This window comes from Calidris pugnax, unplaced genomic scaffold, assembly GCF_001431845.1.
Source record: "Calidris pugnax isolate Ruff unplaced genomic scaffold, ASM143184v1 scaffold15, whole genome shotgun sequence".
Classification (NCBI taxonomy): domain Eukaryota; kingdom Metazoa; phylum Chordata; class Aves; order Charadriiformes; family Scolopacidae; genus Calidris; species Calidris pugnax.
Genome location: NW_015090774.1, coordinates 3420911 through 3447023, shown reverse-complemented (window position 1 = coordinate 3447023; position 26113 = coordinate 3420911). Strand labels below are relative to the sequence as shown.

General features: G+C 36.9%; 1 protein-coding gene across 2 annotated transcripts in view; it reads right to left on the bottom strand.

Moving 5' to 3' along the window:
• The window catches only part of FSTL5 (follistatin-like 5), a 302213-nt gene that overhangs the window by 48669 nt on the left and 227431 nt on the right, over positions 1-26113 (bottom strand). For both annotated transcript variants that reach the window (XM_014945551.1, XM_014945541.1), the window contains exons 9-10: positions 19583-19744; positions 17345-17479 (exon numbers count right to left, since the gene is read on the bottom strand). In XM_014945551.1, coding sequence (XP_014801037.1) covers positions 17345-17479; positions 19583-19744 — 297 coding nt within the window. The remainder of the gene's footprint in view (positions 1-17344; positions 17480-19582; positions 19745-26113) is intronic.

The following is a 26113-nucleotide window of genomic DNA, read 5'->3' as shown; positions in this document are numbered from 1 at the left end:
TAATGTTTGTTATTATCTTCGGAAGACCAAGATGGGAACTATAAGATGGCATGGTAACCGACTGTTTAGGTTGTTCTTTCCATGTATTTGGCCATCTTGTTTACAACTGAATTTTAGACCTTTGAGATAAATGAAAAAGAATTATCCTAAAATTGCTCTATCTGCCTGGGGAGGATAAAAAGAAAGCAAATATAATTGTGCAAATTTTAAACATTTCCAGCTCAGCATGCCATGAAATAAATTGTTTACAACACCATCACTGAAAAACAAAATGTTTTGTAATGTAATGATCTTGAGAAATTGAGAAAAAAAATAAAGGAAAGGAATACAACACAGAGAACAGGTATGTGTCACACAAATACAAAATAAAATTGTGATATTCATTGAAACAGTGCTGCAAAAGCTAAAAACATTAATGTGCTATAAAAAAAGTCTGGAAAAAGTAATGGAAGACATATTATTATTAAAAAATATGTTGGTCCACAAATGCTGACTGATCAAAGTTGAGGCTAGAAAAGGAACAACTACCACTTCAGAAAAGTCCCAGATACTCTGATTTTCCAAAGCTTCTTTTACAGGGCACTGCTGAAGACAGGACCAAGATGGGCCTTTTGCCTCATGCAGTACATAATTTCTCTCATTCTTGTGCTCTGAAAGAACATACACAGCCCCAGATACATAGAAGGGTCCTTAGAAAAAGTGTCAATCTGCTTTCTGACAAGCTCATGATTCAGAGGCTTAGAATAACAGAGCTACAGGTCTTCTCTTTTTCCTCTCCCTCTCCTCTACTATTTTTTGTCTCCTGATTTTTTCCCACAAAAATTCTCTCAACAGAGCCAGGTCATTGTATGACCTTAGACACAGTATTTAGAACCACAGATTCATGGATTAGTTTGGGTTGGAAGGGACCTTTAAAGGTCATCTTGTCAAACCTCCCCTGCAATGAGCAGGGACATCTTCAACTAATCAAGTTGCTCAGAGCCCTGTCCAGCCTGACCTTGAACATTTCCAGGGATGGGGCATCCGCCACCTCTATGGGCAACCTGTTCCAGTGTTTCACTACTCTCATTGTAAAAAATTTCTTCCTTATATTTAGCCTAAATCTACTCCCATTTAGTTTAAAAACATTACTCCTTGTCCTATCACAACACACCCATATTTTCCTTAGCCACCTTTTTGCTGCTGCTGTCTCTATAGAAGCCCATCTTTTGCTCTTCACATTCCTCACCAGATTCAGCTCCAGGCAAGTTTTGGAACTTCTAACTTTATCCCTGCATGCCCAGAAAATGGCTCTATATTCAGATGACAGTTCTGTGTTTGTCTATATCATCGTATACAGTCTTTTTTCTGTAATAAAGCAAATTAATTTCCCCAGGGCAACCTGGAGGATTTTCTTTAAAATTAGTTTTCTCTTCACATTGTGAGGAAAGGACCATGTAATATATGGCACTTGAGGTCCTGTAAATTTAGCCATGAAATTCTACTTTTTATCACATCTTTTTTCTAGGGGTGACATAGGAAAGAAAATAAAAAGTAATTACAATTATTCAACTGTGTGGAACTACACAGCATCAAATGAAAAGATTTAAGATGCTAAGTACAGAACACATTTATTTGTGTTAATGCAAAATGATACATATGGTTCCTAGCTTTGCTCACAAAAAAAAAAAAAAGAAAAAAAAAAAGAGAGAGGATGAAAGGAGTGCTTTAAAAGTCTCACACTTATTAATTTTAAAATGAACAAATCAGTTTGAGGAAAAAAATTAAACATTATTTAAGAGTGCTATGTAAAATAATAAAAACCAGATATCACCTCCTCTAACACATATCAAAAAACCTCACTTATTTTTTTAAACAGTCCTATAACTTGTATTCAAGCAAGATGTCCAGTCTTCAGATAAAGACCATAATCTTGGAATAAATACAACATCTGCAGACAGAAAGTACACTGAGGAACATGTTGTTTACCTTCCATTTTGGTTAAGCAAAAATTAACATCTTCAGCCACATCCTATCCTCATTTTTCACACAGGTATAAACTTCAAGATGTCAAAGGACATTATCATTGATACATCTTAGTGAAATTTTCTGGGTTTCAGACAGAATACCACCATCTTCTCTTGTGCGGTATTTCCCCAATTTATAAAAAGGGTATTCAGACAACATTCAGTTAATGAATAATATCAGGAGATGTACTGAGAGTCTTGCAGAAGACATTGTATTCAAGGAGTTAGTGACCTTGAGCAGGCTACATCTGCTACATTGGGCCTCGCACGTAAGGCTTGAGATGCCTGTGTGTCAGCAGTGGTAGCTGCTGTGAGGGTATATGCTAGAATGCCCATAACGGCCCGTCCTGCACGTTGGTGGGTGTTATGACCAAGATAATGCTGCAGCCTGTCAGAAGATACACGGGTTTGTTTGTTACACAAGATAAAAGCCACCACTGTATAGGAGGGAGGGGGAATCTCTCCATGGACAGGATCTGTGCAGCCTGTCATGGGAGAATCCGTCTGGAGTTCATCTGATGCTGCATGAAAGCGGGGTGCATACATCTGAAGGGACATAAGATTTACTTGCTATCTATATTCCTCTTTTTATTCTATCCTAAAAAGCAATCATTTTATTATACCACTTGTTGTTGAGCCTTTTATACAGACATCCAAAAAGAACTCTGCACCTTGCCTCTCTCTCTCCTGACCCACCCAGTGCAGAACAGGGGAGAATTCATGTTTTCTTGAGAGAGGACTATTTTTTTTTTATTTTTTAAGCACACTTACAACTCCCTAAAAATCACTCTTCACGGTCCTTACATAGGACCTATTCTGCACTTTTGTGCTCAGAGCCAGCATTTGATTATGAGTAGCTAATATAACATCTGAAAGTCTACTATTCGTTTTTGTTGCTCATTTTCTGTGTTGGCTGAATGGAATAGGTTGCACATTTTTCAGTAAACTCTTTCCTTAGTACCTCACAAAATTCTGCAGCAGACTGTACTAGCAATACAGATTCTTATCCCCTTTGGGTGAAAATGACAACTGCAAAAATCAAATGGCATTTCTGTTACTAAATGAATAAGAGGGTACTACAAAGTCACTTTCCAAATAAATTTCCAAATAAATTCTCCCCTCTACTCCTTATCTCATTGGTGATAAATGTCATTACGTTCACTTTTCTGTCTTAACAGCCAATGTAAAAGCTTCCAAATATGTCAATAACAGTGTTTTTCCTCCTTACTTTTCTTTTTTCCAAACATTTAAGGGGTAATAGTTGAAAATAAAGTATATACATATATATTTGTAAGATCGACATTCTGTGAGTTTGGAGAGTAAATGTAGCTCTTCTGCTTCCTTTTGGTAATATAATTAGATGTTCACATTATCAGTCATCAGCACACAATACTATATAAATCCAGAGAAAAACAAGTTCAGGGCAGTAAGATTCAGAAAAGAAACTTGTTCTTGAAATAAAATACTTCATTTTCTTCCAGAAACAGTTTTCCTTCTTCTACACATACTTCAGTGGTCACTAGCCAAGAAAATGCTGACTAAGTTTGAAAAATCCATTAACTTTTTTTTTTTTTTTTTTAAATTAAAAACTGACATTCTTTAGTACCTATTTTATGTATGCATGGTTAAACAATCTGAAATTTTCCTTTCTTTTCCCCTGGAACTAGATATTAAGAAAGCTAAATAAAATAATTTCATAAAATGCTATTTTGTTGCACTGGCACTCAAACAAAATATATATCCATTAAAACCTTAAGATCTGAAAAAATTCCTAGCTTGCTGCACTAAGAGAACAATGCAGTTTAAAATGGCTTTTAGAACAGGGAAAAAGAGCAGAAAGACATATTTTCTGCACTAGATATTGTTCAAATAAACAGTGGGGAAAAATCCACTGGTATTTTCTGAATGCAAATAATGATTGTTCATTATATATTAATAATTCTAAGTTTTGTCTCATCATAACGCAAGTTTTGTATTTAAAATTCTGCAAATATTTTACCAGGGTTTCTCTCAGAACAGCTAATAAATAAATATCAACAGTTTCATATCAGTTCATTGTGTTAGACCTTGCGCCATCAGACAGGAAAACTGTCCTTTTCCAAGCTTTGCATCCCCATAAGGGCAAGAGGTAACCAGTAGATGTAATAAAAAACAGGACAATGACAAAGATGCTATAAGCTCATATGGCAAAAGTGTGGAATTCAACACTATTTTTCAGAATTGACCTACCATAATCTGCCATACTTTTAATGGCATAAAAAGTAATTTCAAGACGTTTGAAGGGATGCTGTCTGCATACTTCACTGATAACTACCACCATTGGCAACCATTCTGATTAACCATATATACATCATAAAGAGAATGTATCTGTCACCTTACCCTTTTTTTTTCATATGTCTAACATATAAACACGTGCTCTTATGTTACAGGGTAAATCTATACCATCATTACTATCAGGTTGCTGAGCCACCCAAGTTTTTATTTATTATTCTTATTTGAAAAATTATAGTGGTAAAAGTGAAGATGAGGTTAAGGTGATTTACTTTTTGCTCAGTTTCCACTATCAAGCAGAATGAAAACATTTATGCACATATCTTCTTTTAATTTTATTCTTATTTTATGAGAAATTCAGATTTGTTTGGGGTTTATGAAAATATAAATACATATAAACTTTAATTTATTTGTGATGCAAACACTTTTTAATCAGTTATGTATTGCTTGCTTCAATTATTTTTAAAGTAATTATGTCAATAAAAATTCTATCAAAATTCCATTCTGTTTTTATGTGACATGCACTTTATTTTCATTTCAGGTTAGGTTAATACAATTTCACTGAATTTCACTGAATTTCTAGAGTTGGAAGGGACCATAGAGATCATCTAGTCCAACTCCCCTGCTGAAGCAGGATTGCCCAGAGCTAGAGCATGTTACTCAGGACTGCATCCAGGCGGGTTTTGAAAATCTCCAAAGAAGGGGACTCCACAACCTCCCTGGGCAGCCTGTTCCAGGGTTCCGTCACCCTCACCGTGAAGAAGTTTCTCCTCATATTTGAGTGGAACCTCTTATGTTCCAACTTGTGCCCGTTGCCCCTCGTCCTCTCGGTGGGAACCACTGAAAAGAGTCTGGCTCCCTCCTCCTTCAACCCTCCCTTGAGATACTTGTAGGCGTTGATAAGGTCTCCCCTCAGCCTTCTCTTCTCCAGACTAAAGAGTCCCAGCTCTCTCAGTCTCTCCTCATAAGGGAGATGCTCCAATCCCTGAATCATCTTTGTAGCCCTACGCTGGACTCTTTCTAGTAGTTCCCTGTCCCTCTTGAACTGGGGAGCCCAGAACTGGACACAGTACTCCAGTTGTGGCCTCACCAGTGCAGAGTAGAGGGGGAGAATGACTTCCCTTGACCTGCTGGCTACACTCTTCCCTATACAACCCAAGATACCATTGGCCTTCCTGGCCGCAAGAGCACACTGTTTACTCATTGCCATTTTACTGTCCACCAGGACCCCTAGATCTTTCTCTTCAGTAGTTGCCTCTAGCGGGTCCACCCCTAACCTGTATTGGTGCCTGACATTCTTCTTCCCCAGGTGCAGGACCCTACACTTTTCCCTGTTGAACCTCATGAGGTTCTTCTTTGCCCAGCCCTCCAGCCTGTCCAAGTCTCGCTGGATGGCAGCACAGCCCTCCGGGGTGTCAGCCACTCCTCCCAGTTTGGTATCATCAGCAAACTTGCTGAGGATACACTCTGTCCCCTCGTCCAGGTCACTGATGAATATATTAAACAGCACGGGTCCAAGTATTGACCCCTGGGGGACTCCACTGGTTACAGGCTTCCAACTTGAACCTGCTCCATTAATAATTACCCTTTGGGTCCTGTCACACAGCCAGTTCTCAATCCACCTCACTGTCCCCTCATCCAGCCCATACTGCCTCAGTTTCCCAATGAGGATGTTATGGGAGACAGTGTCAAAAGCCTTGCTGAAGTCAAGGTAGATGACATCTGCTGCCCTCCCCTCATCCAACCAACCGGTTATGGCATCATAGAAGGCTATCAGATTGGTCATACATGATTTACCCTTGGTAAACCCGTGTTGCCCACTTCCAATAACCCCCCACTCTTCAACTTGTTTGGAGATGACATCTAGTATGAGTCTCTCCATCACCTTCCCAGGGACAGAGGTGAGACTAACTGGTCTGTAGTTCCCAGGGTCCTCCTTCTTGCCCTTTTTGAAGACTGGAGTGATGTTGGCCTTCCTCCAGTCCTCAGGCACCTCTCCTGTTCTCCACGACTTCTCAAAGATGATCGAGAGTGGTCCAGCGATAACGTCTGCCAGCTCCCTCAGCACTCGTGGGTGCAACCCATCAGGCCCCATGGACTTATGAATGTCCAGTTTGGCCAAGTGGTCCCGAACCTGGCCCTCCTCTACTAGAGGAAAAATTTCCTCTCTCCATACCATCCCCCTTGCCTCTAAGGCCACAGATTCATGAGGGGCAGTCCTAACAGTGAAGACTGAAGAAAAGAAGGCATTCAGCAACTCTGCTTTCTCCGTGTCTTCCACTACTAGGGTGCCCACCTCATCCATCAGTGGGCCCACATTATCCCTCACCTTTCTCTTGCTGTTAACATACTGAAAAAACCCCTTTTTGTTATTGTTAATATTGGTGGCCAAGCTGAGCTCCACTTGAGCCTTGGCCCTTCTAATTTTCCCCCTGCATATCCTCACCGCTTCATGGTATTTCTCCTTATCTGCCAGGCCCTTTTTCCAAAGATTATAAGCCTTCTTTTTGTTCCTGAGTTCCAGCCGAAGCTCTCTATTTAGCCAGGCTGGTCTTCTTCCCTTCCTGCTTGATTTTAGGGACTTGGGAATAGCTTTATCTTGCGCCTTTAAGAGTGCCTCCTTGAAGAATGACCAGCTTTCCTGGGCACCCTTGCCCTCGAGGACCATCTCCCAAGGGACACCCCCAATCATGCTCCTGAAGAGGCCAAAGTCTGCCCTTCGGAAGTCCAGGGTGGCAGTCCTGCTGGCCCCCCGCCTTGCTTCAGTGAGAATTGAAAATTTTATCATTTCATGATCACTTTGTCCAAGACGGCCTCCAACGTTTACATCCCCCACAAGACCTTCCGAGTTAACTATCAGCAGGTCCAGTAGGGCACTTTCCCTGGTCGGTTCCCTCACCAGTTGCGTTAGGAAGTTGTCTTCCACGCATTCCAAGAATCTCCAGGACTGTTGCCTCTCTGCTGTGTTATATTGCCAGCAGATATCAGGGAAATTGAAGTCCCCCATAAGTACAAGGGAGAGTGATCGTGAGGCTTCTGTCACCTGCCTATAGAATACTTCATCAGTCTTTATATCCTGGTTTGGGGGTCTATAACAAACTCCCACCACAATGTCTGCCTTACTGGTCTTCCCCTTGATCCTTATCCACAGGCACTCGACACTGTCATCATGCATAACCAAATATCTATTTTTATGAATATTAAACGATTATTTATCAGTTAAAAGTCACAGTTGACTCTTTTGGTCAAATATGACCATGCTAGCTTATTGTTCTTTAATTAATTTTCTATAAATGTTTATATTGAATCATGCTGAAGTCATTTCCCGTAGCCCATTAACTCAGTCCAGTCTATACTAGTAGGAAGAAAAAATGGTTCATGAGCTGAATTTCTACCCTATACTTGGAAGTTTGAAATAAAGTCTTTGCCTATGATGCTGTCAACAAGTATAAACTTGTTTAGATATCCCATAAAATTAAGTACCAGCATAAATTATCTCGAAGGAAATGAGGTAAATAGGTACCATTCAGTATAAGATGTGACAGGAAGATTCTATTAAAGTTGCATAAAGCCTTTCAGAGAGAATTTAGGCCATAAATCACAGTCAAAAGGCTTTTAGTCTTTTTCCACGTTCTAGACAGTGGAGATGCCTTGTTGCTTATGATGGCCATAAACCTGTCAAGTCAGTAGCAGTCAAATCACATAATCTCTTGTTAGGTGATAGGACTATGACATTACGTAAAAAAGGCACAGTTAGAAATAAATCTACTTAATGGCATTGAACAGGTATATTATTTTTTAAATTTAGACCTAATACACAGTGCACGAGGCAGATAATTTTTAACCTGCCTTCTGTTACTAGGTGAAAGAATCTGCAGAGGTTGCTTTGCAATATATGATGATGTCATAATGGATGTAATGTGAGTAACACAAGAGTCTGTGATTGATGACCAAGACTAAAAGATACTAAATATTAAAGTACCACCAAGCACTGTCAAGTTAGTCTTGAAAATACCTTAATAGCATTACTTGACAACTTTCCATCATGACAGTTGTCTCCCCAGGCTGCACACATACATCTCAATAAAATTTAGATAAATGCTTAAGAAGCCTTATTAATCAATGGCAAACTAATCTGAATTTTATAACATGAAGTTTTGGAAAACATTAAAATAAATAATGTAAAAAACAGAAAATAAAATAAACAATGACAAACATACAAAATTGTTTAGCTTTAAAGGGAACAGCACATGTTCTCATGATCTATGACTTCAGTTTAATAGGATTACCCTAAATTGAAACTGAGAGGAAACCAAAGCACAACTGATGTACCTCTCAAAGTCATTGAGGAAGAAAAATAAAGAAGCATTTTTAAAGTTATTGTACTTCAAAATATTTTACTAGTAGTGAAGATAGGAATTTTAAGTGTCTGAAAATCACCCATGAAAATATTCCTTTGTCTTTGATGATCAATCTTTTTTTCCCCCTGTTTTCTGTATTGTCAGATTTTCTTCTTTATCTCTGTAGATTACATTGATATACTCTATTCTGTTATTTCAATAAAATATTCCCATTCTACTACAATTTTTCCTTCCTATCTTTTTTTTCAACAAGCTGATGATTTTGGTTTGCCTTATGTCTTCTAGCAGTTGGGTTGACCCAAATCTGTGTATGTGACTATCAAGGGTACTCAACATAATTCTGCAGTAGAGCTATCAATTTGTGTGCTCAGACTTTAAATGTTGTTAAATCCAGTAGTATGGAGGAGAAATCTATCAGCTAATAAAAAATTTGAGAGTTCCTTAAAATGCATCCGCATGTACTGCAAGCTGAAAATGAAAAGCCACCTTTATGTGTTATTGTAGAGATGCTGGGGTGCTAGAACAAAGATCCTGTTTACAAAAGAGAGAAATAGCAGTCCTTAAGGAAAGAAGTAGCCTTAGTTACAATTAACATCCATTTTTTGTGCTAACAGAAGAGGTTTTAGCAGCTTGATATTCCTTGACATCAATGCAGCAGCAAAGGCCCCAGAAATCATCACAAATGGCTGGTAAAGGCAAAAGAAAAGCATTCTGTGACACCAGCGCTACTCGAGGTTTAAATTGCACTGATAAGAACCAGATTTCTTTTAATGTTCCATTGACAATATTCTTCTATAAATATTGTTTTCCTATATTTGCACAGAAGAAAGATAATAATTGAAAACAGAGGCTGATTAAATATTTTCTTCCTTACAATGGAACAAAAAAGAGGGTAACTGATGTGTAGTTAAGACAAACATTTAAAATAACCAGGTCTAAATGAAGTACATAAAAGACTTGGTAAAAGTTGTTTTGGATGTTTGGCCTGGTACTATTAGTTTTGAATAAATATCAGAACATATCATAGAGTGCAAGAGGAGTACCATTACCTAAGCCCATAGTAGCTCCCTCACTCCCTGAAACTTAATAAGTCAAGTATCTGTAGGCAGTCAGACTGTCCCAGACAAAAGAATAGACAACACTCACACATAATTCAATTCTGCGAGAAATCAAAGGACAAGAATATAATTATAGATCAACTAATATGTTTCAATGGAAATCAGGTCTTCTCAAACAAACCTGATTATATTTTTTGATGCAAGTAGAATTTCACTAATGTAAAAATTCATATAGATGTAACCCAGATTTTTGCTAAATGTATAATTTGTTAACACAGAATATTCTAATTAGAGTTATACAATAATAATAAAATACGTGTTAATCTGATTTAAAACTGCCAAACTGATTAATCTTAAAAAGTAGTTTTCATTGCTAAATCACTAGTAAAAGATGAAGAAGACAGTGCTGGAATGTGTCCAGAACAACGGGTAGTGAGTCTTCATCAATGATCTGCAAACAAACATAGAATGATTTCCTAAGAGGTCTGTGAATTACCTGTTATGAATAACAAGGTTTAAAAAAGTTATTTGAATTACTTTGTCAAGTATATCTCTAAAATAAATTGCATTTTGCCATTACATTACATAAAGCCAAATGCAATTTTAGACAGTTAGGGAAAAGTAATGCAGACTATGTCTACACTGGAGGGCTGAGTCAGGTGGGAAGGAGCAGGATTTGGAGGCCTCCACTGGGGCCTGATAGGACATAGGGCATGTGGTGGATAAACATATAAACATAAACTTCCACTACTGATACTAGTGGAAAAAAGTGACAAGGGATCAGTGGATGCAGAAGCAAAACATTATCAAATATGTATTTCTCTCTCCAGAACATTAAAGAAACTAGTAGTACATATGCTTCTGCAAAGAGCAGTTTCCATTGTTTTAAGAGAACTGTACCCAAACCCAATTGCAATCCTCGAGATAGTATATTCATAAGGCAACAACTCTAAGAGGTCAATTTTGGGGGGGGGAGAGAATAAAAGGAGGAAACTGAAGGAAGAACTGACTTCAAAATGGAAACTAAGCATTATTCTATGTTACTGAAACTGGTTAATTAGAAAGCAAAATACCAAGAGAAATGATGGATTCTCCAACTGTCTTTCTAACTCAGGTAGATGCATTTCTGGGAGGATACACCTCAGGGAAACAAAGCGTTAAATCTGTATTCAGGCAGAACAAGATGCAATTTAATGTCTTGTGAAATGGAGAAGACAGATTAGAGTTAGATGAAATGGTTCCAACATACTTAGATCTATGAATCCATGAAATGCCTATTCTGAAAAATCAAACTACGTTGGAATAAAACTAAAACCAGATTTTAAACTGCTATTTGTACTACAAATGTGATTATGCCAGAGACGCCTAGGACAGCCGAGTTCTCTCAGGTATTATTAGAGGATCATGACAGTAGGGGAGCCCGCTGTCTTCAGATTTAGACCAGGTCATTAATTCCCAGAATGTTTTTACCAGTTACCATGGGGCTTATCCAGCTATCACCCAGACCAGCTCTCTCATTCTCAATGGCTTTAACTGCAAACTTGAGGGAAAATGGAATTCACAGCACAAAAAGAGTTTCCAGTCTCTAGAGAATTAAAACACCACAGTTCTTGCATTCAGGAATATTTTAGATACTACTGTTGTAGGAGTAGGATGTATAGATCTATTCACTGTACATGCTGCATGGCTCTTACTTGCTATCAAAGTCATGATACTTTAAAATGAATGTTCTGAAAAGGTATATAAGGAGCCAGTAAAGTAGGCACAAGAAATACAGAGGTAATTTAGAGGCAATTGAATTTTTGTATTCTTTATGAATCCAACATGCTAATAAATATAGAAAAGATTAATACCTAGTGGAAAAAAAAAATTACATTTGTATAAAATTTAATAATGATCATAAGCAGTTTCCAGGTAGAGCATTTTAATGAAACATTTCCTTTCACCTTAAGGTCAAATTTTCTCAGATTAAAATATAGCCTTTCCAACAGAGATTACAAAATCTAAAAATTCCAAGGCAAGGGCCCTGCTGGAAAGAAGAAGAAAGAACAAAGACCACATTATAAAATGTATGCACACCAGGAAGAAAATTAATGAGAGAACTGGGCTTGTTCAGCCTGGAGAGGAGAAGGCTTTGGGAGCACCTAATAACAACCTTCCAACACCTACACAGAGGTTCTCAAGAGGACAGAGTCAGACTCTTCACAAGTGGCTCTGCAGCAATTGGTATTGTTGGAAAAAGCATTCAGGCTTTCACACACACAAGGTCTGCTACAGAAGCAGCATACTTCAAAGCCTGAAGAATTACTGAGAATTTAATTAGTAAAACTCCATTTAGACACTTATATCAGGGAAACCAACTACTTTGTCAGACATGGTCAAAATGATACATGAACAACTAGATAAATAAATATTATCAACATTATCTCAAAGTATGGACTGTTTCTCGCTAGAAACCTTTTTTTGCCCGTGGAGCAAAGGAAAAGCAGTTACATTGAGAATCTCCTCTGTTCTAGTAGTCCTAAAGCCTAGGTCTACTGAGTGCAAATGGCATCTTCAGAACTCAACCAAACTCCCAAGAAGTGTCCACCCACTGTATATATCACCAATTGCCTGGAGATTTTTACTGTCAAACACCAGAGACATTTTTGTTGTAGTATGTTCTAGTGATAATCTCACTGCATGAACCACCAATATCAAGTCCAGATTGCAATGTAAAATGCTTTCAGCCAAATGACTACAGCATTTGCAAGATGAGTAAAATCATGTTTTCTTCCTAATGACTGTTTCAGGAGTGCCCATAGTTTACCAGCAGAAACATTAAAAACTAAAAGCAACAAAACCCCTGGTTTTTGACACGGATAGCAATAACACAATGCTTCAATCTAAATAGCTGACATCAGAGGAATTAAACAGGATCTGATAATAGACAGCACCAGACATTTATCACCAGTACTTATAGCATGTTTATATTGGTAATATAAACTAAAAATTTCCATTACAACTTCACAAATCTAGCAAAAAGTGTGCATATGTTTGGACACAGATGTTAAATATATCAAATTTCAGCTAGAGAACAAGTTAACTGGTAAAAGACAATGCTGAAGTTAAAGTATCTTGAAGAAAATAATTTAATTCCTCTCACCTGAGGCAATGCCAAAATGAAAGCCTATTTTCAGAAATTTTATTTTTGGTGCACATTGAAAAAAGCTGATGTTTTAAGAAGAGGCTGAACTATTCTTATGACTGTCATCCATTACTAAAAGTTTTACTTATCTGTGACAGAAAAAGGGTTCAGTGCTCAGTGCTGTCATCTACTGAATGGATCTGGGTGACAAAGCACTTTTATACTATTTTCAATTCTATCCCAAATTACCATCTTGATGATGAACCATTATCATTAAAATACATTGACTTTTCTTGGGAACTGAAATTCAAATTTCTGAAACTGGAAATTTTAAAATTAACAATATTCTGGCACCCCTAAGTCATACTCCACATTATATATTTTTATTTTTGCTACTGGCATCACACTTCCCACACTTCAGTACAAGTTTGCCATTCACTCTATTTCTTTTCTGTTTATAAAATAGACACATGTATTAGATGCCTCTGTAACCTATGCTGTGAATTCTGAAAACTGAGCAATCTGATATTATTTTTAGGCACATGAAGGAAAGCTTCGCTTATCATTTAACGATCTATTTATCCATAATGGTTCCAGATTTTAATTTAGGCAGATAGTCCAGAAAATAAAGGATTTTCTCTTAGGAGCTGTTTTCACTACTTATTCCCAAACGAATGAGCTAGCCATACCCTTTCTGCTACATATATTAAATTTTTCTCAAAGCACCGCATCAAGTCTTCCACGTAACAAATTTGGGATATATTGAAATTCAGATTCTACAGATAACTACAAACATTTAACTTATTATGCAAAGTAGCATTAAAAACCAAAAGCTTTCATATGCACATAAACAATGGGTCAGATAAGTACAAAAGTGAACATTTTCTTTGACTATTAAACCTTCTAGGAAATTAAATACATATACTGGTTAAAAATAGAGCCATGTTCTGTATTCATTATTTGGCTTATAAAATTACCGTCATCCTCAATGCAGTGCAATTGTATTTTATATTTTAGAGCTCCACTATAAAAGTTCTCACTATCCTCTCAATAACCAATCAACTCAACGTTCTGAAGTGCTTTTACTTTACTATGATTTTTACCTTAGATTACATGTAAAAAGTAGACAAGCTGAGATTAACTGACAAGCTAATGAGAATCTGTTCTACTTTTGTTCAAAAGAAATATCCTGAAATTTCCAGAAGGGAATATTCCACTAAGGGGGAAGAAGGAAAAAAAAAAATATTAAAAAAGTAAACACATCTGCTTTATTCTCTTGAAGAAGGATAAAAGCAAAACTTTATAAAACTGTCATCTATGATATGTATAGTTTATATTAGATCACATGAAATCACATTTACATCATCAGAAACTATCTTTCAAATGTAACTTGTGATCTAATCAGCACACCTTAATCAGCATTGTGTTTTAAATGCATGTGGGGGGAAAAAAAGCCCACAAAGCCTAATATCCTGTGGATATTATCTACCTGGACTTTCAAAAAGCATTCCCCATGGAATTCTAGTGGAAAAACTAGCTGCACGTGGCCACTATCTGCTGGATCAAGCACTGGCTGTCTGGACGGTCCTAAAGAGTGGTGCTCAAGGGAGTTAAATCCAGCTGGCAGCCGGTCACTAGTGTGTTCCCCAGGGCTCAGTGTTGGGACCATTTCTGTTTAACATCTTCATTGACGATCTTGATAATGGCATAGTGTGTATCATCAGTAAGTTCGCAGATGACACCAAGTTAAGTGGGAGTGTTGATCTGCATGAGGATAAGTAAGCTCTACAGAGAGACTTAGATAGATTGGATCATTGGGCCAATGTTAATGGTATGAGCTTCAACAAGACCAAGTGCCAGGTCCTGCACTTGGGCCACAACAACCCCATGCATCAGTACAGACTTGGGGAAGTGTGGCTGGAAAGCTGCCTGGGGGAAAAGGACCTGGGTGTTCCAATTGACAAGCAGCTGAGTATGAGCCAGCAGTGTGCCCAGGTGATCAAGAAAGCCAGTGGCATCCTGGCTTGTATTAGAAACAGTGTGACCAGCAGAAGTAGGGAGGTGATTGTCCCCCAGTACTCAGCACTGGTGAGGCCACACCTGGAGTATTGTGTCCAGTTTTTGGCATCTCAATACAAGAGAGATATCGATGTGCAGAGGAGGGCAACAAAGCTGGTGAAGGGCCTGGAGAATAAATTGTACCAAGAATGACTGAGGGAGCTGGGACTGTTTAGTTTGAGGAAGAGGAGACTGAGGGGTGACCTCATCATTCTCTACAACTACTTGAAAGGACATTGTAGAGAGGTTGGTTCTGGTCTCTTCACACAAGCAATTAGCGATAGAACAAGAGGGAATGGATTCAAGCTGCAACAGTGTAGGTTTAGAGTGGACATTAGGAAGAAATTCTTCACAGAAAGAGTGGTCAGACACTGGAATAGGCTGCCCAGGCAGGTGGTTGAGTCACCATCCTTGGATGAGTTTAAGAGTTGTTTAGATGCGGTGTTGGGGAATATGGTGTAGGGAAGAACTTTGTAGAGTAGGGCAGATGGTTGGACTCGATGATCCCAAAGGTTTTTTCTAACCTAGATGATTCTATGATTCTATGCAAGTGGTTTTACCTTTGTCATTTTCTTGCCTTACCATCCCTAATTTGCTGCATGAAACAGTGTTTTGGGAGAAATATAAAAACAAGCAGAGAGGAGTTAATAATAAAGCACTTTTACTCTTTCGGTTTTTCTAATGCTAGCAACTCCTTCCTCTAAAGTGACGTATTTTTTTTAAACAGAAACATTTTTTAAAATTGCATCTATCAAAATTTGTACCTGTGAAGGCAGTTCATTCATGTAGTTGTGATAATGATATTAATAGTAACTGCTTTTTATATTAGTATGTACCTTAGTCTTCTTACAGAAATGGGTTTCTGAGGCAAAGTAAGCAAATCAGAGTACCAGAGTAAGAATGTCATATAAATATCTGTGGCATCTATATTATTATGCACCTTATATTATAGACAGCATATAATTATGCATCTATAGACTATATGCATATTTACACATCCACTGATTTTAAGGAAACCGTGTTCAGACACCAAGGAACACAATAGTAAACTGCCTGCCTTTAATATACAAAATAGAACTCACAAAGTAAATAATTTTTATAGGAATTCATCTTTTGGATGAATTGTCTTAGAACTAATTTGGTTTATTTTCTGTCTTCCTTCATTTACATCTTTCATGACACCAATGGTCATCATAACAACTTACTGCTAGTAGATTTTAAAGCCTTTGTTGCAGGCAGTGTTTATTGCATAGCATGTGATTTTACAAATTCTGTAAAGTTAGCCAATCTAAAAATATTTTGTCAAATTACAATTTCTGAAAAGAGTATTTTGCATCAGTGTGACCCTTCCTGCACAATTACTGCAGATCAGGTCTCCAGAGGGTACAACAATTAGGTAACTACAACTCTTGGAAATGGGACAATTGGATATAAATATTTTGTTGTTAAGACCAAACAAGACTTAACCAAGCATGAACAAATTCTAGTTTGTCAAGGTTTTGTAATTTGGCAACATTTACAACATTTTTCACAGACTGCAAAAGGCAAATGGACGTGATCAAGCTATCACCAGAATACTAGAAATTCAGCATGAAATTTATTTATCCTCAGCTGCCTTCTCAGAAATGTCTGAGTGTCATTTTCATGACAACAAAAAACATATTAAGACTTTTGAAATGACAGTTATAATTAGTGTTACTGAAAGCAGTTAAGTAAAGATATTAACATTTGGACTATAAAATTTTCCTGCATGGAAGATTTCCTCTGAAATGTTTAAAGCTTAATAAGCCTATACGTAACTGAGCCCAGTGTCTTGCAACAGGAAGCGTCAGGCAGACTTGCAGTGCTACTAATTCTGCCTCTAGTGTCTTCTGTTGAGCACTTGGCACTGCTGAATAAGCTTCAAGATAAATAGGAATGCCTTAACTTAAGGCAGGCTCACTAGTGACATAATAATCATTTCACTAGATATATTTCTAACGAATATGTAGCATTCATTAAAGTAGCAGATTTAAAAGAAAAAGAAAAAAAACACAACAAAAACCCAAAAACAAATGGCTGAAGTGTAAATGCAGAAATGGATTCTTCTGAGCAGAAGAAAGAAAAGGCAGGGCAAACAAGAATCAAGGCAGACAAAGAATAGGCAAACAGGGTTTATAAGCTCCACTACCATTCAACAGTGGATAAAGAAAGCTATTTTTTGGTAGTGGTAGAGACTTCTTTGGCACATTGAACAAATACATCAATTCACAGAATGAATCAGAGATTTCATTTCACTTCTAAATAAACTTCAGATGACTGAGTCATGCCTTCAGTGACTCTTGGATATCATTATTTAAACTTTTTTTTATTATCAGTTATCTACACATGCTCATTTTAATTTATTTAGTGTTTCATGGTTTTTAATACTGATCTAATGTTTATGTGAGGACTATGTATATTTTTACACTTCTCAATACTTACGGGTCTTTCGAGCAGAATCTTCTACAAAAAGAGAAGAAATGTCTTCATCCACGCCGGCTTCATTCTTTGCGATACAAGTATATGCTCCTGTATCTTCATAGCGCACGTTGCTAATGTGAACTTCACTACCGTTTGCTGAAAGGAGAGGAAAAATTCAGCATGCAGATATGCTACAGTGCTTTCAGATTATACATTCAGAAGGCTTTCTCTGCTCATACTAATTAAACCATTTTCATTCCTGAGTTCATAACTTGGCAGCACGCCAAACTAATCCAAAGGTATTCAACTGGCTAGTGAATTACATGCACTATTATTCATCTCACAGATATCTGCAATACCTCAGCTGATTTTGCACTTCACAGCCAACTATCAGTCTGAGGTTTTATGTATGTTTAAACACTATGGTTGTCTTTAAAATCAGGTAAATATTATGTGTTTATTATGTTGCATTTGGTCACTTGATGCTACCACTGACTTTACACAAAATAACCCAAGTTTCCATGGAACTAATGGTCTAAAATTTCAACATAAATAACAATTTTAATAAAGTATTCATTTCTAGTAATTGGAAGCACATGGGGGTTTTTTTAATGTGAATGCAGTGTAATATAAAAACTGGCCCATTGGGCCAGTGCAGGAGGCTATGGAAACCATTTCAGGAGTTGCACTGTCATCTTGAGTACAAATGTCAACAAACAGTCCAGGTTTCACAGGCAAAGGTCCTTTAAATAATTTGATGTGAATAATGATGTGACAACTGATTCATTACATTTTCAGTATAGTACACTTGTTCAACTCTAGGGTCTATTTTACAAAAACAGCTTTGTAGTTATTCTAAAATATGGACTAGAAGGGTCACTTTGCTATGGGTTTTGCTTGAAGCTAATGCATAGATAGTTTAAACTGAGAAAACCTCAGAAAAAATGCAGTTAGATTTTCAAAATTTTATTGCAAATAAAATTAAAATTATATATTAAAATAAATATATCCAAGAAAATAGAATTAAATGTATTTTCCCTAGGGAAGAACCATTTTTATTTAATTATCATAAATATATGATATAGATGTGAAATTAAAAAAATTCTACTCAAATTCCCTACAGGAGAATTCCCTCTCCCTATGGGAGAACTTAACATAATGCTGCTATGGAAGAGGAGTCCATCACTTTCTACTGATAGTGGAAAATTGTTTCTGCATAGCAATTGTTCACATACCTCCAGGAGAAGGGACCATGAAAGAACAGAGGAATATGCCACCTGTTAGGAAGCCAAGACTCTCTTCAGAGGAGCATTCACCGTCTGTCCCACTGATTCTTACACTGCAGCCTGACTGCTGTCCTACCCTAATGCACATCCTGGTTTTGCAGATGAATGAGAGAAGGTTTTGAAGGGAAAACTGGCAGCACAAGATTTTTTTTTTTCCCTATGGCTCATCAAAAATCAGCGGAAGGACTACAAGAAGCTAGAATTTTGTGCTGGGCAAGTTCACAGAATTTGCTGAGTCCTGATGATTCAGAAGACTGAAGATTCACGGACTGGTCCTTATTGTTTACTAAAAGTAAGGCTTCCCTTTAGTTGGTTTTATTTTTTGTTTGTTTGGATGTTTTTATTATTTTAATGCAGTGTCTTTGCACACCACTGGATGTCTGCTGAGACCCCTCAGAAAACAGCATGTCCATTTCAGGTCCTCCTGTCCTTTCCACCATCCACCCCCCAAGTCTCACTGAGATTCTAATCAATCAAAAAACTTCTGTTTTTAACTGGGCTGCAGTAAAGGAAAAGTTTGGTTCATGTTCTGATCTACATTTAAATCTGAACTCATGAAAAATAACTAGATTAATATCAGTGCATTAGAATAAATCTTTACAGACAAAAGCATTCCTTCCCAATTTAAACATTGGTGTTGAATACCCATGACTGGCATTAATATAATTGTAGTGACTGATTCTAATATTGGATTGGGCTGGGGCTGCTTGCTCTACTCAGAAACTGCACAATTTTTAACAGAGAAGAGCATATTGGAATTTACTGGTAATCCTGCCAGTAAATAGAAGCATTATTCTAACAAAGAGAAAGCAGAGAAGATATATGTCTTGGAGAGTAACTGGAACGCATCTTCTGAAATGTTTTAGTTTAAACTTCAACCTGTGATAAAAACTATGTAAGGACAGCTAGAACAGAAAGGATGAGCTGACAAAGCACTCACACCCTGCAGAAAACAATAAACATACCCCTTTACCTTGAAGTGTTAGCTGTTTGGATAACTTTGGAGTGATATCAATTCCATTCTTCAGCCAACCAAGTTGTGGGTTGGGAATACCCTCAGCATGGCAGCGAAGGCTGGCTGTCACACCTGGCTCCCTTGCCTGGCTCTCTGGATAGACTCGGATGACTGGTGGAACTGAAGGCAAGAAACAATTATAATTTAGTGGAGTATTATCTTCGTTTTAAGGAAAATAATTATAAGCACTTCTAAAAATTCCTGCAGCTATATATAACAACACACAGATATGGTATTAGTCACATATTCAGTGACATATAATGCTGAACTCTGTCACAGTAAATTTATGAAGCAGAAATAATGTTCTTTGACAAAAAACTTCTTTTCATTGTTATCAATGAAAAAAGCCTGAATTCTAATTCAATTGAGTAATAGTTGAGTAATAAGATTTTTATTTTTCCTTAAATTTCTTTATAAAATATGAATAATGTAAAACCAATGTTATGATGTGATGTACAGAGATTATAATTGTCATGTTTCACAAACCGTTGTTTTAACACTTGATCTGCACCTTTCCCCTCTCTCCAAAACACCAACCAGCAATCCATTTTACCTGTATAAAACATGTAATCACAGAATCACATAATGGTTGAAGTTGAAAGGGACCTCCAGAGGTCATCTTGTCCAGTCCCCCTGCTCAAGCAGGGCCACCTCGAGTAAGTTGCCCAGGGCCATATTTAGGTTTTAGAATATCTCCAAGGAGTGAGATTCTACCACTTCTCTAGGCAACCTGTGCCAGTTCTTGGTCACCCTCACAGTAAAAAAAGTGTTTCCTGATGTTCAGACAGGCCCTCCTGCGCCAGGATACCAACTGCCTTTTTTAATACATAGGCACATTGTTGGCTCATGTTCCATCAGGACCCCTATGTCCTTTTCTGCCAAGCTGCTTTCCACCTGGGTAGCTCCAAGCATGTATTGGTGTATGGGGTTGTTCTTTCCCAAGTGCAGGACTTTGCACTTACTAAACTTCATGAGATTCTGCTGCTCCATTTCTCCAGCCTGTCAAGTTCCATCTGAACGGCAGCACGACTCCTGGTGTATCAGCCACTCCTCCCAGTTTGTTGCCACTTGCAAACCTACTGAACTCTGTCCCATCATCCAGATCATTAATGAAGATGTTAAACAAGACATCTATAAGACTAGTATTCTGAGTTTCATTATTAGGAAAATATGAGAATTGTTGATATTGCTTTTCCAAGCCTTGGAAAATTGCTGCAGTATGTGTTTGCCGACTGAAAAACTGCTACATACCACATATCAGCATTGGCAGAGAGAGGGCATGTGACATCACAGCGGACATATTCCTATTGGTAATCAATGATTAAGCAAGATTTAAAAATCTTACTGTGTAGATTTTTTAGATTAATAATTATTGATCTTTTTAATTATGTACAGAGAGAACTTGCTTGAGGCTGTTTCTAACAATAAAAAGAATTAACCGTAATGAAGGTTAAAGAAGCATATTTCCTATTCTCTAAAGTTTTGTTCAATGCAGCTTTAAAAATGTGGAATACTTATCTGATGTCAGAAAACACAGCTGGGTAGAGGATGAAGTATCAGTTGATAATGAAAGAAGATAACAAGATCAAAAATTAGCTGTGTCTATTTTGGCATGAGATTAAATATTTTCAAATGCTACCCAACTGTTTACAAGAAATGTCCCAGCATGCTGTCCTATTAGAGCATAGAAATGCTTCAGATTTCTACATTGCAAGAAATACACAAAGGTACTGTATCTCAGATAGGATGCAAAAATCAGTCTATTTCAGGGCTATTTTAAACCCAGCTAGAGATGGGTGTCTTTTCAAGTAATATACATGGAAAATTACACATAACCCCAATATGCAAACTGCAAAATGTAAGAAAAACATGGAAGAAAATTAAAAATGTGAAAATTATGGCTGCTAGTTGCTTAGCTGCTAGACTACCACCTGAGAGAAAGAGCATATAAAAAATCAGGGATTAAGGTTTGTGTTGATTTTCTGGAAGGGACTTGACTTTTCATCTCACACCTGATATTCCTGTTCCTGTTCCCCCTCCACTTCTTCCCTGTTCTGTCTGCTCTGCCCTAGGCTCTGTGTGTTCTGCACTGAGATCTTGCTTTCCCCACTCAACTGCACGCTCGCATGGCCTGAGCCTCTTTTGGCACCTCCACTCTCAGTACTCCTCTGCCTCTGTTCCTAGGGTCCAATTTTCCTGTCTGCCCTGTTCAGCATTTCTTGACAATAGGTCCTTTAGGCAGCCTACTCCATGTTGTAGATTTTCCCACTGCACCAAAGTCAAAGAGTTTATTTCTCCGCCTTGCCTCAAGACCAGTAAGGAGCTCCATCTCCTTAGAGACAGGATTGCCATCATTTAATGTTCTCAAGCATCTCAAAAACACAAACAACTTTTAGGGCCAATAGCAATGCATTGCAATTTATTGCATTCTGACTGCGTATCATAGGATATTTCCTATCTTTTTTGTGCCAGTGAAATATTCTCATTGCATATAAAAACTTGACAGATTTCTACCAAGCGCATGTGAAGAGAACTTTTTTAACAGTCCAAATTTTGAGAATTTTCACTGAATAGGAAACGGCATGTATTAGTTTTGCATGGGCAAAAGACAGATGATATTTTTGGGGCAACTTTACTCTTAGCAAAGTTTTAGAAAATATTATAACCAAAATCAAATACTTCTGAAACAAACAAAAGCAACCCCTGCATCACGAAATGCTATTGTTGCTAAATTAACTCTCAAGGGTTAGGAGGTGTGAAGGTGAGGGCCTGCTAAATTGAAAGCAAATCCGAGTTTTCTTCTACTATCCCATATTCCTGAAGTGGATCCTGTTCCTTCTAGCTGTGTTTTCCTGGACACAAAAGTATTGCACGACACTAGAGTTTATTTCTTGCCCTACCTTTCCTCCAATTGCTGCCATTTCCCACTTTCCTCAGCAAATCTGTGTTTGATTGGCTATCTACACAACTAGAAAAGTTTTTAAATCCTTGTTTTGCATTATCATTTTTTATTTCATATTACCTTGGAGCCTACCTGTAATATGCCACCAAGAACTGTGCAACTGAGGCATGCAGGCAATTAAAATATTTATGCAGTGTGGGCTCAGTCTAAAACGTTAGTCTGATATGACAAGTTTGAGGTAAAGTCTTTGGGGTCATTTCAATGTAACTGAGCATAAATATTACCAGAAAGCTAATTTTAAGTGTATCAATATGTGATTGTTTATGCTGACTTTCAAAGAGGTATGTTCTAATGTCTTAACCTAAAGAAGCCTACTTTATAAGGGAGAGGTCATTACATACGTTAAAAGGGAAGGGAGAAAAGACATTGCATGGTTGCATTTAGCAGAATCATATGTAATTAAATGAATCCTACATTCCTTACCATTGAATTCAAAAGGCCATGTGAGAGTGTTGGTTCCTAATATGGTGAATATGAAACTACTCAAGACATGTTATAATTGCTACAAAAACCTCTGAAGATTATTTTAGTCAGGTCTAATGGAGTGGGGAGGAAGAGAGAAAAATAGGCCATTCAAGCTGTCTGGAATCCAGGGAGAATGTATGTGTTTAAGAAAGAAACACGTAATATATATAGTGAACTAGGTTCTTCTCTTGCTGTATATGATAACTCCTTTTCATTAAACTGAGATATTTTGTTCGGAAGAACAAAGGTGGTAAAAGATTTTCAGACACTATGAAGCATCAATTTATATCTGGCTGAGGGTCTCTCTTTACCTTAAGGTGCAAAAATTTAGGGTTTTTTTTAATCGGCCTTTTGTCTTAGAACTAAGGTGGGAAAATATTGTTAATACAGAAAGAAAAATGTCACATTGGTACTACATGTATATTTAGTTGATTTGTGACATACTCCATGAACTCACACTATTTTTAGAGTATGTTTGAATTTGAAGGCAGTCTTCCTTTTTGTTTATAAGATGGCTCATGACCTTGTGTGTGTTTATCTACAAGCAGCTTTCCAGAAGTGAAATTCCTCAAATTTACACTTAGAAAATCTAGGCTGTAATCTGTACAGGCTTGTAAATATAAAAAATGAGTTACAAAAAACCCATATATTTAAACTCATCAAGGTATTATGTCTATAACTGCCAATGTGATCAATAATATTAACATCTCTGGTTATGGACAGCATGGATCTGTAACTTGATAAGCACTGAGTTAATGCAAAAAGGCCATTTTTTTAGGTATTTCAGCTTTTTCAATAGCAATTTTCATGGGATTTTTTGTGTTAGGTGTAGATAACACATTCATGAAATCCTAAGAACAGTAATAAGAAGAAAGAGTTATCATTTTTACTAATGCTCCTTTAACACTTCAATTAACATAAGCAATAACACAAACATAAAGAAAAAAATCTTGGTTTATTCAAATTCTGTTTTTTCACTTAACTGATGTATATAATTCTGTTGTCTGAAATAGTTGAATAAAAACATATAAAGTTGTTAAGTGAATATATTAATACCATCAAAGGGCATTTTAGAGACAGGTGACCCCCTATCAAGTACAACAACCCATATTAAAAGAATATTTGAGTTTGCTACAGATTTTTGGCTCTGACCACCATTTACTAGTTTGTTTAGAAGAACTCTACCAGCATTCCCCTATAAACTTTTCAATGGCTGCTGTGGAAAAAAAAATAAATTACTGTATTATTTGTATAAGATTAGACTGAATTTTCTCAGCATAAAGCATGTCTTTTACAGTGCTCACTACCTGCATTTTTGAGACTCCAAAAGAAGCTCATTGTTCTTTACTACTGTACCAGTCAAATCAAAACTTGAAAAAAAATTCCTAAAGAATTTAATCTTAAAAGACAAATAAATCAAAATTATATATATAGCATTTGCAAATTACTTGATATAAAATATATAAATATTTTTCTAAGAATATCTACACAAATTGAAATAAAGAAACAACTTAAAATCTAATTACATTGTTTCCATTGAACCTTCACATTAGATCTTTGTGATCAACAAACCCTCATTATCTCATTAACCTTCTGTATGACTCTTCTGTTAATACAAGTATAATGATATGAGTTAGTCATTATCACAGCTGCAAGTACTGACCATCATGCTTGTGCTTAGGAAGATTGTTGCTTAGAAGTATAGATCTAAATTGTGGAAGAGCTGTTAATTTGTCCTTTAATTTCAATGATTTTAAGTCCATTTACCCACAATATGCCTGGCAAATGGTCCTATTGCTCAGAGGAACTACTTTCCCTTTTTCCTTGTTTGCTGAAAAATCAAAATAGTGTTGGAAGGTATCACTCCAGTGATGACTTGTGGAACAGCAGCTATCTGAGCAGAGCGAACATTGACTAGTAAATTTGTTTGGACAACTTTAAATTTACATGAATGATCCAGAGGAGCGACAGTAGTGATTAGCACCATAAAGGTTTACAGTGGTTTCCAGAGGAAAAATACAACTTCCTGACAGACACTTTGTCACCAGAAAAATCTACAGTTGTCCTCCTTCACCTCTCCCAAATTGTTTCTTGGTTTTCTAGTCTTTCAGAAAGCCCTCTTCAACTTAAGTGTTTTGCCTTATTGTATGCTGAACTGAGCCAAACACAAAGAATCCTAGTATTTTAACTGTTGCAATGCACTTTTTCAGGATTATTAACACATTAGGATAGGTTAGGGTAAACCAGAACATACAAAACAGAGGAGAAGAAGGTTGGTCAAGGACTTTCCAATGTGCTCAACTCACCAAAAGTCATGCTATGTCTGCAGCAATTAAAATATGAGTAAACGGTACTTTGGTATTCTGTCTGGTTTAGCTAGTATATGCTACCTGAATTTTTAAATGACAAGAAATAATCTCTGAAGAAAAAATTGAATGAGAAAAAGATGCTGATGCCATGGATTAGCTCAGGGAGGACACTTCATTTACAAAGTTTTGGGGGTCAGGAGGGGAAGAAATTGAGAAACACAATGGCAGATACAAAATGTTAAGAAAGTTGCAAACAAGCACTAAAGGTCAAAGTCATTTAAAGTGCGAAGGATATTAACAATGGAAAGTTAAAATGAAAAAGGTTATTAAAAGAGAAATTAATCATATTAAAAGACAAAAAAAATAATATTGGAATCTACACTTGGTGTGAGTATCAATGAAAGATATGAATATCAGAAAATACTTCAGCATTTTTGGATAACAAATGTCAAGAAAAGTCAATTATAATAAGGGTTTCTGCAACTAACAAAAAAAAAAATGATGGCAGCGGCAGTGGCTAAGAAACTAGGCCTAGAATACGCTTCAGAAGAAAGTTGGAGCGTGTTAATGCAAAGTAAATATGCAGGAGAAAATTGAGTTCAAATATGATTCTGGGTAGGATTAAGTATCAACAGGGAATGACAAATACTGGTAGTTCAGTGCAGAAAGGTAGACTTAAGAGTCAAAGATAAATATGAAAATTGAAATTACAGGAAAGCACAAGGTCACTCAAAAAAAAAAAAAAAAAGAATT